This window comes from Nipponia nippon, unplaced genomic scaffold (assembly GCF_047370975.1).
Source record: "Nipponia nippon isolate SJK-2023a ecotype South Korea unplaced genomic scaffold, ASM4737097v1 scaffold_9, whole genome shotgun sequence".
Classification (NCBI taxonomy): Eukaryota; Metazoa; Chordata; class Aves; order Pelecaniformes; family Threskiornithidae; genus Nipponia; species Nipponia nippon.
Window position 1 is genome coordinate 46,195,752 of NW_028262413.1, and position 15,696 is coordinate 46,211,447.

The 15,696-nt window shown below is 50.1% G+C and overlaps 1 protein-coding gene across 1 annotated transcript in view; it reads right to left on the minus strand.

Annotated features, from left to right (window-relative positions):
• Positions 1 to 5,469: 5,469 nt before the first annotated feature.
• Positions 5,470 to 15,696, minus strand: part of IGDCC3 (immunoglobulin superfamily DCC subclass member 3) — a 105,715-nt gene continuing 95,488 nt past the window's right edge. The window contains exons 8-14 of the mRNA XM_087744333.1: positions 13,787 to 14,034; positions 13,242 to 13,406; positions 8,081 to 8,269; positions 7,718 to 7,822; positions 6,446 to 6,584; positions 5,755 to 5,962; positions 5,470 to 5,646 (exon numbers count right to left, since the gene is read on the minus strand). Coding sequence (XP_087600459.1) covers positions 5,482 to 5,646; positions 5,755 to 5,962; positions 6,446 to 6,584; positions 7,718 to 7,822; positions 8,081 to 8,269; positions 13,242 to 13,406; positions 13,787 to 14,034 — 1,219 coding nt within the window. The 3' untranslated portion in view covers positions 5,470 to 5,481. The remainder of the gene's footprint in view (positions 5,647 to 5,754; positions 5,963 to 6,445; positions 6,585 to 7,717; positions 7,823 to 8,080; positions 8,270 to 13,241; positions 13,407 to 13,786; positions 14,035 to 15,696) is intronic.

The following is a 15,696-nucleotide window of genomic DNA, read 5'->3' on the forward strand; positions in this document are numbered from 1 at the left end:
GCCAAACTCACCAGACCTCCGCACAAAGCGGCGATGCCCCGAGCTGCCCCGCGCGATCCCCACACCGCAGCCATGCATGTGCTGCGGCACAAAGAAAGCACCACTCAGGCTGAACCACTCGAGCTCATTTATTCTAGCTTTATTTTTCTTGTACAAGTAGCCACAGGCTAAAATCTAAACAGAGCAAACTACAAAAAAACTGGGTTTTATTTTATTATTTTTTTTATTTATACAGAGCTAACAATCGTAGGATCAGTGGGATTTCAAATATCAAGACAGTTCAAAGTAAGAAAGGTAGAAAATAAACAGTAGAAAAGTGCTTTGCAATTTCGGTTTTTAATATTACTCTTAATGGTTGATTCCCGAAGAGGGCTGGGACAAAGGTTTAGCATCGTCTTTATTGTTATTTTATTACAAATGTAAAGATATTGCGAGTTTAAATGATGGAAATATGATCAAAGTAAAACCCCTCTTTGCTTTGTAAGTAAGACCCTGATCCAAAGCCCCGTGAAATCAGGCTTTTCCCCGACTCGCTGGGCTTTGCACCGGCCCCGGCCCCTCTCGTTACAGACTGCTGAAGCTCAGACTCTGCTCTCGAGGAAACCCAGAGCCATTTCACTGCTTTCCAGCGTTACGGTGGGTTGGGGTGCCGTGGCCCCGCACCAGCAGCGCTTGCGGCTGGGGATGCTGGTGCTTCACACGTAACCATCTCCCTGCCCACAGCGCCAGCCCAAGCATCGTTCCTTTTTTTAATTTGACGGGTGAGGGAAATAAATGAGCGGGCATCAAGTTGCTAGATAGGATCTTTACTCTGCCTTCACTGGCGCAGCATGGGGAGGGATAGATTTCCAAATAGTGTTTGCACAGATGAAGTAAGTAAGTAGCTCCCCCCATGCTGCTGCCGTTTATTTTCATAAGCTTTTAATTTCCTCTTTTTTAACTGATCTTCCCAGACTTAAGTGCTGTCAGTCAGCTCAGAGAGGGCTCAGACACTGCACTGATTCCCCCCGAAATGCCAGGGGATGGTTATCCCAGAGGAACGCCCCCACGCGCAGCAAAAACCTTCCCTTCACCATTCAGAAGCAACAGCGCTTCGTAGCTTCTCTCCTCTTTTATTGCCAACTTAAAATGTACAGTCCCTTGGTATAATTTTGGGTGGAAGCTTTAAAATTCCCAAACTGGTCCAGCACTTAAATATTTCAGCATCTTTACAAAACAAGGAAGAAGAAAGATATGGTAGACAAATAAATACCTGAATCCAACAGCGTGAAAATACCCTGTCACAGCATAAAACTATTCCCTGTTCAACTAAAGACAATGTGGATACTATCCCTGAGGTAGCAGCCATCTCTGGTAAACTTGAGAGCTCCAAGAATAGGTTGTGCCCATTATGGGTTACAAAAAAAAAAAATTAAAAAAAAAATCAGCTTTTGAGTACGTTATTCCTTGCTGTAATTTCATCTCACCACAGCCAGAAAAGCAAGTTTTTTTTGGATCTGCCCAGAAAAGGCAGCGAGTTGAATTAGTGGAATTATTTGCTTGGAAAAGTACTAGAGGATGAGATTCCTACCCCAAATGCGGGCGGTTGCCAGCAGCTTGCGCCAGATCCACCACCTGCCCATTATCCAGCGGTTTTATCTCTGGGCTTGCACCGGGAATGCAGCGGAGCTTTGCCCCAAGACTTGGGAGGGCTCGTCCCTCTTGGGACGCTGCCACGGCGGCTGCAAGCGGCATGGGGACACGCTCCCAGAGCAGAAATGTTTCTGTTCAACCAACAGCCCGGCCCAAGCCTGAAGGTGATTCCTTTGAAGAAGCCTCTGATTCCATGAAAACGGGTACATGCTCACGAAAAACCTGGGAGGAGCCTTTTTGATACCTGTAAAAATGCATCCAAACCACCGGCAGCACATGGGGACGTGCAGTCCTACCTGTCTACCCAAGTACAACGTGTCTACCCGAGTACAACGTGTCTACCCGAGTACAACTGCACCCCAAGCACAGAATAAAGATCCAGTGTTTTCCCTCAAACCCAGGGCAAGAGTTTGGATGGACCAAGGACAGACTTGAAGCTGTACCCCACGCTGAAACCAAACACAAGCTCTTTTTTTTTTTTTTTCTTCTTTTTTCCTTCTTGTTTTACAGATTAAAGCCCAGACACATTCCAGGTGATGTTTTCCCAAGTTTTTGGTTGGCACAGCTTTGCCTCCAGCCCAGCTCAGGGGCTGTTACATGTTGCTTCTCCACCTAAGTGGCAGCTGGATGTACTCCACAGCACAAAGCCAAAACATGCCATTCCAAGGGTTTTTTTGCCCAGTTTTGTGGAGTTGGATAATTCAGGGAAGACCATGTCCTCCTGCTGGACTCCAGCCTCATCCCTTCAGGGGCTGACGCAACCGTCTATGTTAGGTTCCAACGGTACGGATTGACGAGAGAGGAAAAGAAACCCCAAAAAAGAGGAAAAGCTAAACATCTAAAAAATAGTCTTTAAAGATGCACATCCACCTTCAATCATCTCAAACCAACACATAATCTGCATTGGTTTAAGCCATTACATTTCTGCATAATTATTTAAAAAAAAAAAAAAAGAAAAAGCTCTATTCTTGACATACTTTCGTATTTCAACTAGTCAAATGGCACAGCATTTCCCTTTAATAAAAGGAAGTAGTGACAAATACTTGTTACTATTACAATATCACAATAATATGATATTAAATTAATAGCATGTTCACAGCTCCAGGAAGTCTGAGCTGAAAGCTAGTCTAAATTCTGTGTTCACTTTGGCAACAGTACTTATTCAATGTGAACGTCGGCGTTACACACACAAATAAAAAACAATAAAAAGAGAAGCTGGGCTGGAGCAGGAGCGGGATGGCAGGAGGAGATTGGGATTTCTTTGATATGAGGTTATAACTCGAGCCATTTGGCATCTCCTCCTCCCTCCTGCCCTTTCCAAGCCCCAGCATCCTCCGGCTCCCACGATGGGCTGGGCTGCGCTACTGGTCTCGCATGGTGCCACCAGCGTTGTCCCCCGCGGTCCCTTCCGAGGCTGTCTCCAGGTCGGGCATTGCGCAAGAGGGAGCATCCCCTGCGGTAGGTGTGAGCAGGACTTGGTCTGACGGCCCATTTAGCCTCTTTGGTGGGGTGGGGAGAGACTATTTGGGGCCTTAATGCATAAGTTTAACCCTTCATATTTTTTCTGTCCTGCAAGATGTCGACAGGAGGAGGAATTTTAGTGGGAGAGGGCTACAAACACTGAGCCTCAAGAGGTCGTTGCTCTCAGGGTCAATGCCGTTACATCTGCTTGGGCGAAGCTGGATGATTTGATCTGGAAGGAGAGAGTCCTGCTCACAGCTAACCCAGCCCAGCACCAGGACACAGCACAGGGGAAGAGACGTTTGCCTTATCGTCCTGTATATTGTATTATTTACACAATTATCGGTAGCATCCCGTTGCAAATGGGAAGGTGATGGGGGATGTTTCAGAGACAAGGGACTCTCCCACTGGTACCATTTAAAAAAATACAATTATTATTTTTTTAAAACTTAAACTCATTTCCTTTCCTGATTCCTTTCATTTTTCCTTGCAAATACGGCGACATTTCATTTACCACCACCTATACAAAGAGTTCAAACCTTCACATTCGCCCAGTTTTAACCAACCCACGCAGCGGGGAAAGGGCTATTGCCCTCCGGCACCGGCTGGCGGATGTCCCTGTCCCCCGTGCACGCCCCTGTCTCACCCCAGGGATGATGCTGGTCACACACAGACTCACAGGGCTGCACCATGCCAGGACAACCCAAAACCCATGGTGGCACGTTGGTGGTTGTCCCTGGAGTCAGGGGGTCACGCACAAACCCTCTCTTTGGTGTCAGGAGCTCCTTTGCCTACCACAGGCATGGGGAAGGGGCAGCTGCCGGCAGCCCCCAGCATCCTGCATTGCCGCCCAGGAGCCCTCCTCGCCTCGTCCTCCCAGGGAAGCGAGCCCTTTTTGGCTCTGCTCATCCTTTGGCCGTGCCTGCCTGTCTGGGGATGAGCCCCTGCTTGTTGGAAATAGGCTGGAGGAGCTGGGAGCAGCTCAGTAGCATCTCAAGGGGTTTGGGAAGTGCTGTATCAGGGTTTCCTTGTAGGCGCTCCTGATGGTAGGGTGGGCTTTGAAGGGACAAGATGGTGATGACCCCACCTCCCAGGGGTGCGTTATGCTGCTCGTCCTGGCACATGCCATAAATCGTCCTGCGGGGACTCAGCCCTGGGGAGCTGTATCCTGAATACACCCAGGATCGACCCAAGGCAGCCACCACCAGCGCCAAATTTGGCCCTGCAAGAGCAACAGTGCCAGCGGGCCATGGGGCATCGAGCCGTGTGCCTGTGATGGCCCCAACAGTCTTTAAAGTAAAAAAACCATGATACAAATCTCCACCACACAAAAATCACACCAGAGCCCCGCTACGTGCCTAAAAGTAAAGCTCATAACACTCGTGAAGCATCTTGCTTCACACAGGGCTGGGTGGGAGAGGCAGGAATTGGGGGAGAGGAGAGGACACACACACCCACCCCCCCCCACACACACACGAGTTTCTATCACGCTTGAGGTAGAACATTGCTTTCAAGGTTTGGAAGTGCTTTACATGGGAAAGACGACAAGAAAACCACCGAGGCGGCAGGTACAGAGCGTGACTGCTGAGGTAGGACCAAGCTTGTACTGACCAAGTGCTATGCTACTTGTTTTTTGAACACGAAGGAAGACGCAGGTATTTCTGCTTCCCAGAAGACATTCATTCCGGTTGAGGTAGGTTCTGAGTTCACTCGGGTTGTCTGTCCAAGTCTTTCAGTAGCCCTCAGGCAGGCATCCTTTGACACACACACTCTTTTTTTTTTATCCTTTTTTTTTTTCTTTTTTTCATATTATTTTGAGTCAGTCAGCAAAAAAAAAGTATCCTGAGAAATAGTGAAAGTGTACAAATTCATCAAATCCATGGAGAGATGGCCTTCCCGGGCCTCAATTTTTGGAGTCAAGTTAGAAGGATTTCTCCGAATCCAGTCTTCTGGAAATAAAAAATAGATCCAAAAAGTAGTCCTAAAGCTGCTGATCAGGAAAAAGTCTGGGATGCCAAGAGAAGGAGGCTTCACCGTCTCCCCAGTCTGTCAGAGACGGGAGAGTTTGTCAAACTCTGCCAAGGAGTCTTTTACTTAGCAGCTGCGGGGAAAATACATCGTGACCAGTCTCGATAAAGCCATAGTCGGAGAAAACGCACCGAGAGGCCCGAGAGAGGTCAGAAAGATAAACTTCACAGAGTTTCCAAAAGGCTGTATACATATATATATATTTTTATATATATATAAAAATAAAGCAAAACAAAAAAATAACAATCAGACCGTAGAAATCTTCAATTGACCTGAGATTGACGACTCGTTGTAAAGACATCACCAGCCGTGGGTTTGGTTTCTGGTAACTCCTACAAGAGGGTTCGAGTCTTGGCAGTTTTATCCTTCATTGGTGGGACCGTGGTTGGGAGCCGGAGCTGCAGGGCTGCCACCGCGGGGGCTTTTCGGGAGGGAGTCTGGCTGCTCCTCGATGATGCTGAACTCATCCAGAGGGCGTGTGGCTATCTGGGTGTCGTCGTGGGTGGCCGGCGGGCTGTGAGGCGACTGGCAAGAGGGAAGGGGACAATGCAATGACGGTGGCAGGTCACCGATGCTCTTAGACACACAACTGTGTCTGTATTTCCCAGGCATGCTCCCATCCTGCTGACTTACCATTATTCCCTTATCCTGCTGCTCCTGGGATGGGGAAGCTGGGAATAACCTCTCCAGCTCATTCATATCCAGCTGCTTTCCATTTAAATCCCGGTCGTCCCTGTCCCTGCGAGCGGTCCCGTTCAGGACGAGGCCCGTGGCGCTCCGCTGGCTCCTGGGGATCTGCGGGGTTGACAGCTGCTCCTGCACATTTTTGCACATCAGCAGCCTGAAAAATAAAGAGGCAGAGCCTGAGGGTGAGCAAAGCCGGGGCCTCACCCCCTTCCTTCCCCCAAGCCTGAGTCTGCCTTACCCCTCTGCTATGTTCCTTCACTCCTTAAATCCCTCCTATAAAGTCACGACTCTTCCCCTCGCCGTGAAAGGGCTTTTGGTTTACAGGGAGGGTCAGGGCTTGCCATAGTGATGCTCCCAGGAAGTACCAGGTCCCTTGATGGGGACCGGAGCTGATGGGGTGTATTCGGAGAAGCCCGCTGGGTCTGGGTGCCTGGGAGGGAGGCAGGAGCCGTGCTGCAAACAGCACCCGGTGTTCACAGGAGCCGGGCTGTGCAATTGCATGCCGCAGGATGCGTGTCCTGAGATGTGCATGGGAAACAGCCCATCATCACGTTGGGGGTGCGAGACCCCCGGGGGGATACCCACACAGTGTTAGGGACCATCGCCCCTCATGAGCAGCGGCGCGAGCAACACCTACCTTCCTCTGTACCCAAACATGAGGAAGAGGATGCAGAATATGATGCACGTGACGCCGATGTGGATCCCAATGATGATGCCAGTCGTGGAGGTCTTATTATTCTGCTCGTCCTTCATGCAGTCACAAGGGGGATTCAGCACTGCCAGAAGAAAGGGGGAGAGGGGGGTCAGTGGTGCTGTTTTCCTGTGGTTCCTCCAGCTTTTGGGGAGCCCAGAGAAAAAGCTGGAGCCTGGGCAGTGCTGGGAGCTGTGTATGGGGAAGAGGAGAGCGGGCCGGGGGGCCGGAGGGGGTCACTGCCTCCCAGAGCAGCTCCCCTGCTCCTGGTACTGCAGGAAGGCAGTCACAGCAAGCACAGGACTGGAAGGTCCGTAGCGAGCCAGCCCCATTACCTGGGCTGCTGTTATTAGACACAATTAATGAACAAAAAAGACTCCGATGTTAATTTTTGCAAAACTCTGTGGCCAAGGTGGAAGGTGAGAAGTGGCCACCACGCCAGAGCAGGCTGATGCCTGATGCAAAGTACCAACTAGGCAGATGCCAGGGAGATGAGTATTTACTCCAACACAGACAGAGGAGTAATAACTGTCTCTTGAAGGTATTCCCACTGGAAGGCTTAAAAGGCTTCCAAGAGCAGCAGGATGTTTTTTACACATAGATGAATATGAAAGGTGTGATCAGTTAGAGATTCCCTCTAGAGATTTCCCCTTTTCTGCCACATAATGCAGTGCTCATGCTCTGCAGCCCTTCTCCTTTCCAAAGCCATGCGCCCTCCCTTCCCAGCACCAGTGAATGTCAAAATATCCAGGAGAGCTCCAGGAGAGCGAAGATGCTCATGCACTATGTCCCAGCCGAGGATGGTAGCTCTTAGCTTATGTTTGGGGGTTTGTTCATGTTCATGGCCTCACCTCTAGCTCGAGCTTAGGGGACAAAACTGGCAATTACAGGAACATTTGGTTTGTCCTCTCCCTCCCCCTGGTGAAAAAGTCACCAGGCTGAACCGTGCCGTGAAGGGGTGCTGGCTCGGTAAAGCTAAGGAAGGCCAACCAACGGGGATGGTGCAAGCCACGTGGCAGAGAAGCCACTCCTGCCAGCACCAGGTGGTCCCAGCTCTGCAGAGTTTTGCTTCATCGTTATTTGTGATGCTGAAAAGAAATGAGTGGCTGAAAATGAGATGGGGTAGAGCTGCGGGTGTCTGGGGGATGTGTCTCGCCTCCCCACCTTCCTGCGAAGCAGTTTTCACAGACCACCTCCGAGACCGACGTCCCGTCTCACCTGTCCTCTCCACAGTTTCCCTCAAGGACACGAAGCGGACAGTTGAATTTCCATCCCCGTGCTGGTTATAGGCGAGGAGCTTGACTTCATACACCACCGACGCATCTGTTTTGAAGGAGACACAAGAAGGGCATTTCAGCCTTAATCATTAGCGTTATCTCCCCCAGTGATGCTTATTTAGGACACATCTTACCAAATACACACAAGATGCTGCAAACAAGTACTTGCTACCGGGCAAGCACCCCGAAAACCTGGGGAGAGCTGCAGCATCTCCCATTTAGTGGTTGTGCAACACATCTGAGCTCTCCCATCACGACAGGCTCTCCCAGGGTCAGGAGGGGATCAAGTTGTCACCATACTCACCCAGGTGGGTGATGTTGTATGCTGTTATGTTGCTGGGCAGCAGCACCGGACCTGTGTACTGGGAGAGGTGGACCTTGCGGTAATACAGCTTGAAGCCTTCGTGCTGGCCCAGTTTGATGGAGGGCTCCCATGTAGCCTGGACGGCGGTGCTGTTAATGACTTTAATAAAGAGGGATGGCATGGCTGGGACTGAAACAGAGAGAGAAAGACAGTGGGTTGCATGTGCTTTTTTAGTCTGCGTGATGAGAAATCCCCAGCAGCCTTTCCCTGCGGTCACTGAGCCAAAACACATGTTGAATGAGATTGAGAAAAATCAGATCAGATCCTGCTTTAACAGCTTTGAACTTCTTCAGGGAGCTGTAGGAGTTTCCAAGGGTTTCCTCTGCTCTGTTCAGCAAGCAAAGAGGCTACTTTTACACTCTGGCTGCAATCTGATGCTCAGCCCCCTCGGGTCAGGGCAGGAATGCAGTGACTTTGGCAATGCATTCCCAAATTCCACTTTTCTGCCCTCACCCTGAAGGTAGCGAGACCTTTCAGAGTGATTAATCCCCCAGGGAGGAAGGAACCAGAAGGGATGGAGCTGGAGACATTCATCTTAAAAGCGTGCTAGGTACCTGCACTGGCTTGCAGGGTGCAGGAGCTTGCTCTCCCCGTCGGCTTTAGGAGGGAGGTTTGTGATTCTGTGCTGGGGACTTAGGAGAGAAACGGGGCATCTTCATTAACAGCCCTAAATACCTGAGCAGCCTGAGATCCCTGCACAGCTCTGGCTGGTTTGTTTTGGTAGGCAGGCACTTACCTGGCCTTAGGGGTGCACGGGGGTTTAGCTGGGAAGATGTCCCTGCCGCTGCCCGGTGTCACCGAGGCCTGATTCAAAGTCCACCAGGATGCCTTTTGCTCCAGTCAAAGCCCCAAACCCCTGCCCTCGTTCTTGGGGTGTGCTGCAGCGGGGGGTCACGGCCATTTCCTCCCCAGGTCCCCAGAAAGCTGCCTGGCCCCATCCTGCCCCGTCAGCCTGGGCTGAGAGGCAAAGATTTGCAAACCAAAGCCACTTTTCTTGTGATGGAAATATCTGGGTTTTCCAAAGCTGGTTCTGCACCAAACCCTGCCCCAGAGCCCTGTGAAGCACTGGGGCACACAGGACCATGTTGCCCCCAAGCCTCCTCCTTCCCCTCTCCCTCCCTTTCTCATGCATAGCTCACCCCAACGCAGAGATGTGTCTCAGCAGGACATTTCACTGATGATTTTTTTTCCACCTCATTTCCACAACACCTTCGGCACCATTCAGAAGGTGCAAAGCACCCGGCGCTGCAGGCTCTGCCCTGCCCAGGGCTCTGCTCTGGCACAGGGAGGGAGAAGGATTTTTGGGCACTCTATGGGCAGTGAGCTCAGCTAAATCCTGCAGCAAAAGCACCGAGCAGAACAAGAGCCCTGCTTCTCAAGCAGCCTCCAGGCTTTGAGGCAGAGCTATTTTTCCAATCCCACATGATTACAAGCTCAGAAATCCCCAAATATAAGGATTGCTGGGCTTGCATTGGAGCGATGCTGCTTTTTGTCTTGTTTTTCCCCAAAGGGTCTCTAAAGGATGAGCAGTGGAAACCCAGCCTTGATGGCGTCCTTTGGCAGAGAGTTCAGCACAGCCATTTAGTGAGCGATGGTGAAAAGCGGATGAAATGTGGCTGTGTCAATCTAAGACTGATGAGAGCTAAAAAGGGCACTTCCTCCATTTAACAGTAAAGGCAAAACCGCACAGCACAACAGTTTGCCTTTTCCCAGGCACTGAGAGCTCAATCTTTTCCACAAGGAGATTTAGGGGAAGGAAAGAGATCTCTCCTGGTAAGCAGGAGGGTCTGGGCAATCCTGTCTCTTCCCAAAGTGATGCCCTCCTTCAGGTTGCAGGGGCTTTGCCTGATACCCTCTGAATAAGCACGGGGAGAGGAACAAGTCCCTGCTGCCTGGTGAGCATCTCCATGTGGATTCAGGAGGAAAGACTCGGAGAGCAGCTGTCCTTGGTCAGGTTAATGAGATCCCATCCTCCCTGAGTGCTGCCAACGGGAAAAAATGTGTAGAAGTACTTCTTCTTGCTAGCATTTATTCTGATTTCATTGATGGGAAGGCTGTGCTTAGCAATTTCTGGATGCAAAACACAGAGTAAACTCTATCTATACCAGAAGGTACTGTCCTTCCCAAGGCTGCATATTTTTGCAATCCAATTAAATACTCTTTTTTTCTAAGTCTCCCAGTTCCCTGTAGGGCAAAATCAGGAACTGTCTGGATCCCCCCTCTGAGAAGTTGGACTCTTGCTTAAAGCATCATTTTCCAAATCATGGGTGAAAACGCCACAGAAAGGGAAATCACATTATCCCATGGACAAAGAAACACTGAGGTGGGCCATCCTGATTTGTGAAGAGTTGGCTTTATTTTATGGTTGCAGAGCCTTACATTTAATAAAAACCACAAGAATATCTCTCCTTCAAAGTATGGAATATATAGTATTTATTCAAACTTTGAGTATATATATATATGTATAATATTGATTATATGTATGCACTCGCAGAATGCATGTGCTGTTTATCAAGTTATTACACAAATAAGTGTATACAGATGGAGTATATCTGCATGTGTGTATAAATATATGTACACACACCAGTGTATATGTGCTTCACAGAAGTATATATAAGACATAATATGGATCTACTATAAGTAAGGCATGTCCCTCATGCTAAGGGCTGGGATACTTGTTTTCCTCTTCCGTGCTGTTTGGAATTTTCCCCAGGTCATTTCAACTTTCTTCTTGAAGGCGTCTTTAGCCGAAGATGACTAAAGGAACAGTCTTCATCCTAGAGAAATGTCAAAAAGTCCTGGAGAAAACCCTAAAAAGCATTAAAAGACAAGAACAAGGAGTGTGTGCTGCTTAATGAAGCGGAGAGAGTTTGAGATTTAAAATACCACAGCATTTGTGAAACGGCGTAAAGGAGAATGACAGGGAGGAGACAGGAGGACCTTCCTAGTGAAAGAGGTTTGTGGAGGACAAGGTTCACATGGGTACTTTCCCTGCGGTGTCTTCCCTTCTACTTTTTATCCAAAATGATCACTGGCACAAAGGAAGGAGCACCGCGCTTCTAGAAGGCGCTGGAGGCTTCAGCCAAGTGCATTCTTAGCATATTCCTAGCCCTGAAAAGCTGACCTCCCCGAGCCAAAAGCAGCCCTGCTCCTCAGTACCTTCACCATACCCCTACTCCAGACAATACCAGTATAACACGGTCACTCAGACCAGTCTCCAGCTGGCAGCATCTCTGCTGGCCACTCCGACAAGCACTGCCCCAGCTCCGCCGAGCTGTCCTTGGCTGGCAGATTCACCCGCCGTGTCCTTTCCACGCAAGGCGGGACACGGCAGCATGGTGACACGGGGGACCCTGCCACCATGGGGCTTCACGCACATCTCTCTGCACTTCTCACGCGCACCATGCTGAGCCAGGATGACAACGCCGTGGCATGGTGTGTCGCGGAAATCCCGTCCCTTTCCGAGGCTGTTAGCACAGATCCAGGGGCTGCCCAACCTCAGGGGAGTTACAGCTCTCCAGTGCACCTTGGGAAGGCACGGGGGGAAATGGCTTGGCTGTGAGAAGAGGCAAATCTGCAGTGAAACCTTAATTTGGTGACAAAAGCCACTGGATCCTGGCTCTCTGACCTGCTCCCTCCTCTGTGAGCAGAAGGCAACAGGCACCCAAGTGAAGCAAAGCAAACAAATCAAGCCAGAACTGGGGCTTTTAAATCTCTTTTTGTCTTCCTACAAGGCAAATCCAAGCTGGGGTTGAGTGATCTTAACCAGGCCAGCTTGTCCATCCTGAACATGAGGCTAATTGCTGAAGCTTCGTTACACAGGACAAGCCTTGAACAGGACAGTGATGCCTTGAAACTTCGGAAAGCCAGGAAATTTATGATCCCATTACTGGATACCTAACTATTTCTGTCATGATTGAAGATAATAATGACAAAAAGTCCTCTCTAGCTTGACCCAGACTTCTGCAGAAACACCAAGCTCTATGAAGCATGGCTGGCTTCTAGCTCCAGTAGCTGAACTCAGAGCATCGGGTCAAGGAGTTTCAAGTTTTGCTTGAGTCCATCCTTCTCTCTAAATTGGAAGGAAAAACAAACTCCAAGGGTGACCGATTCCCTGCAGAATCCCAAGGAAAATAAACTTGCAGGGTAACAACCCAGCAGGGCGAGGATTTATTGGCGTTTTTGCTTAAATGCCGTAGTAAACATCTGCAAGGGCTGAAAACAGAGTGAGAACTGGATCCTCCCACCTGGAAGCCAACACACTCTTTCATTTCATCCTAAATAACATCCTCACACCCAAGGCCCTCTCTGCTGCAAATTCAGGGTTACTGAGTGTTCACGAGAACGATGCAATGCTCCTAAGAAATTAGTCTCCGTATGTGAGACGAGCCAGGATTCAGAGGCGCTGGAGAGGTACATGAGTCTCTAGAAAAATGTTCCTGAAATGCCAGCTGACAGATCACACTGGGGCTGTGGTTTCTGTCTGGTGTCTGTGTGCAAGGGTCCTGCATTAGAGCACCCGCTTTCTTACCAGGGAAGCTAACTGGTGGCCACATCTGGGAGGCCCAGTCAGGGAAAAAGCCTTGGAGATTGCCCTAACTTCCCACTGAATCAGAAGGCTGCTCCAAGGCAGGGATTTGTAGGTCAGGACAGCTCAGCTCTAGTGTGATTTCTCCAGGGTAGAGCAGAAAAAATTCAAATTCAGAAAAGTGTGGCACCTATCAAGTAAGAGCTGTGAGTACCGGAGCTGCTGGAGGATGCTGAGATGCTGCTTGAGCAGGAAATCTGCATTTAGCGAGTAGTTTTGGAAAAGGCCAGAGCAGCTGCAAGGAACGAGACCAGCCAGACTCGCACTCACCCCCTGCTACAACATCAGCTGTGAGAGGCAATGCCGTGTTTAACGCAATCAGTCGACCCCTGTCTAACGATACAAGTGAGTTTTACACAATACCCCAGAGTACGAGGAGGAGCAGGAACAAGGAGCATCCACACCACAGGCTATGTGCCAAAGCGCTCTGGAGTGGGTATCGGGGTGATGGGCGCTGCTGCTACACACAGCGGGTTTCAGCATCTGATGGTCCAGGCACAAAGTGTTCCTTACCTTCTCCCAGCGTGCTCACCACTGTGACTTCTGAGGCTTTGCTGGCACCCCGGGAGGTGTAAGCCTTTATATAAAAGCTATAGCTGGTCGAGGGCTCTAAATCAGTCACTAGCTGCTGGAAGGTTCTCTTGCTAACAGCCTCCTGATACTCCATCTCTACAGGATCTGAAGTGCAAAGAAAGAGAGAACAGAGCAGCGTTAGGCTTTGCAAGAGGTAAACAGATGAAACAGATGTTGCAAGCAGTAATTGTGGTCCCTAACGTGGATATGTATCTGCCCATATCATTTTCTGCTTACATTGCTGTGCGCTTGGCCAGAGACCTAAGTGGGCAGCAAGACCTGGCTGCATGGCTTCACCCTCCCCACCCTTTTGGTATTTACAGCAGCATTACTGCCTCATCTCTGTCTTTCAGAAACATGGACGTGATGGAGAACATGGGTGGCAGCACTGTCTACTGCAGTGCAGACCTGGTTTACCTAGCGGGCCACGTTGCTAAATTATGGGAAGGCTGAGGATGCTCTGGGCAGTAGGTAGAGCACCATACCTGCAGCTTTCCGAATGTGCAGCACGTAGCCGATGATCTCCTTGGTGTTCTGCAGAGGCTCTTTCCAGGACACCTGGATGGTGGTTGCAGAGACCGTCTCAGCCTTCACGCTCTGCGGAGGACCGGGCAGGCCATCTGCCCACAGGACCGTCAGGCGAGCGCTGGCTTGCGTGGAGCCAGCGCTGTTCTCGGCGATGCACTGGTAGATGGCTTCGTCCGCCTGGTTGATCCCGTAGATGGAGAGAGTGCTGCGTGGGGACACGAGAGGGACAAACATCTCACTGAGTGCTCTGCAGCAGACGTCCCTCCCCTCCAGCCATGCTGTGGCCCCCATGCTGGCTCTGATGTTGGGGCATCCCACATGCCTCTATTGCCACAGAAAGCTTCCAGGAAGCTGTGGGCTGGTGCTTTTGGGGAAGGAAAAGCCCAGGAGGTGGATGCCTCATTCCCCAGATCCCATGACTGGGCAGATTATCTCTGTCTTGACTTGCAGAGACTGTGGTTCAGGTACAGCCAGATGGGGACACAGGGTGGGACAGGGAACAGCAGGATCTGAAGGCCTGAATTCAGGAAGATCCCAGACACACTACAGAGGTGTCTCTGCGGCAAGTGCATCCATACACCCAAACCAGTTTTAACTGGCTTAGCGCCAGTACACACCAGTGACAGCCATCCAGGCACAGCACACAGTTGCTAAGCCAAGTCTAATCAAGCGCAGCCAGAAAGCCCTCTGGTGATGCTCTATAGCATTGCATTATAGCATGTTAGAGCAGCCTTAGGGTAACATTGGGATTAGCTGACTTATCTGGCAGGGTTACAGCCTCGGCTCCTGCTTCTGCATTTTCAGAAACATGATCACCACAAGCCAAAAGCCAAAGCTTACAAGCAAGTCGCAGGTTTTGCCTGCAAAACCTCTGAGCGTCTTTTTGATGACGGCACATCAAAGCTTGCTCTCTCAGGGCAGCAACCAGGACGGTTCTTCCAGCCTGCTCTTGGGGCCCTCCGCACCAGGCTTAGATGCTGTTTTCAGCCTCCAAGATAAAGAAAGGCACTGGCTACCCTGGTGGAAAACATCCCTAAAGGAGGAGGAAAAGCCAGCCATGTACCAGCCTCCCAAATGAGCACATTCCTGAGCAGGGTGCCCATCTCCACACCACCTCTAGGAGGGGTGTTTAGTGGCTCGATGGGCACAGGGACAACCAGAGTCCATGTACATGTGGCCACCTGAGCTGAAGGCCCTTTCTGAGCTGCGTGATGCTCCGGCAATGGCTGCGTACAACCAGAGCAAGTTCAGGGCCAGCCGATAGGTTGCACTGCCCAGTATCTTTAAAACAATGCCAGCAAATATTGAGTCAGAAATAACTGTGCAACACATTAGCTCTGTCTTCCCACCCAGCGTGCAAAACAGCTCTTCTTAATAACATTTGTTCACAAATAGGGACCCATCAATGAAAGCTCTGCTCTCTCCAGGGCTTGCACCCTTCCTCAGAAACCAAGCCAGGAACAACGTGATTCAATTTGTGACTATCCAGTAGACGCAAGACTCCATAAATAAATCCCCAGTGTGTCTCCCTTCCAAGACGTGGGTTGGGGAGTCTCACCACACTGTATCCAGCTCTGAGCTGGAAGTGGAAAGGTGGCCTTTGATGTTGGAGATGTTTTTATCAACCCTGAGGCAGCAGCTCAGGTTATGATACAATATGCTTACGACGCCCTTAGTCCTGGTAGGATGTTCTCACAAACAGGGCATCTTGGGGAAAATTTTGGAAATAAAGTTCCAGTAGGGGCCCAGACTGGACCAGCTAAACCTGGTGACAGCTTTGACACCACTGTAAATTGTATTTGTAACTGCAAATTGTGGGGGTTGACTAGTCCTATAGATAAGCTATAGGACACACCCCCACAGCACT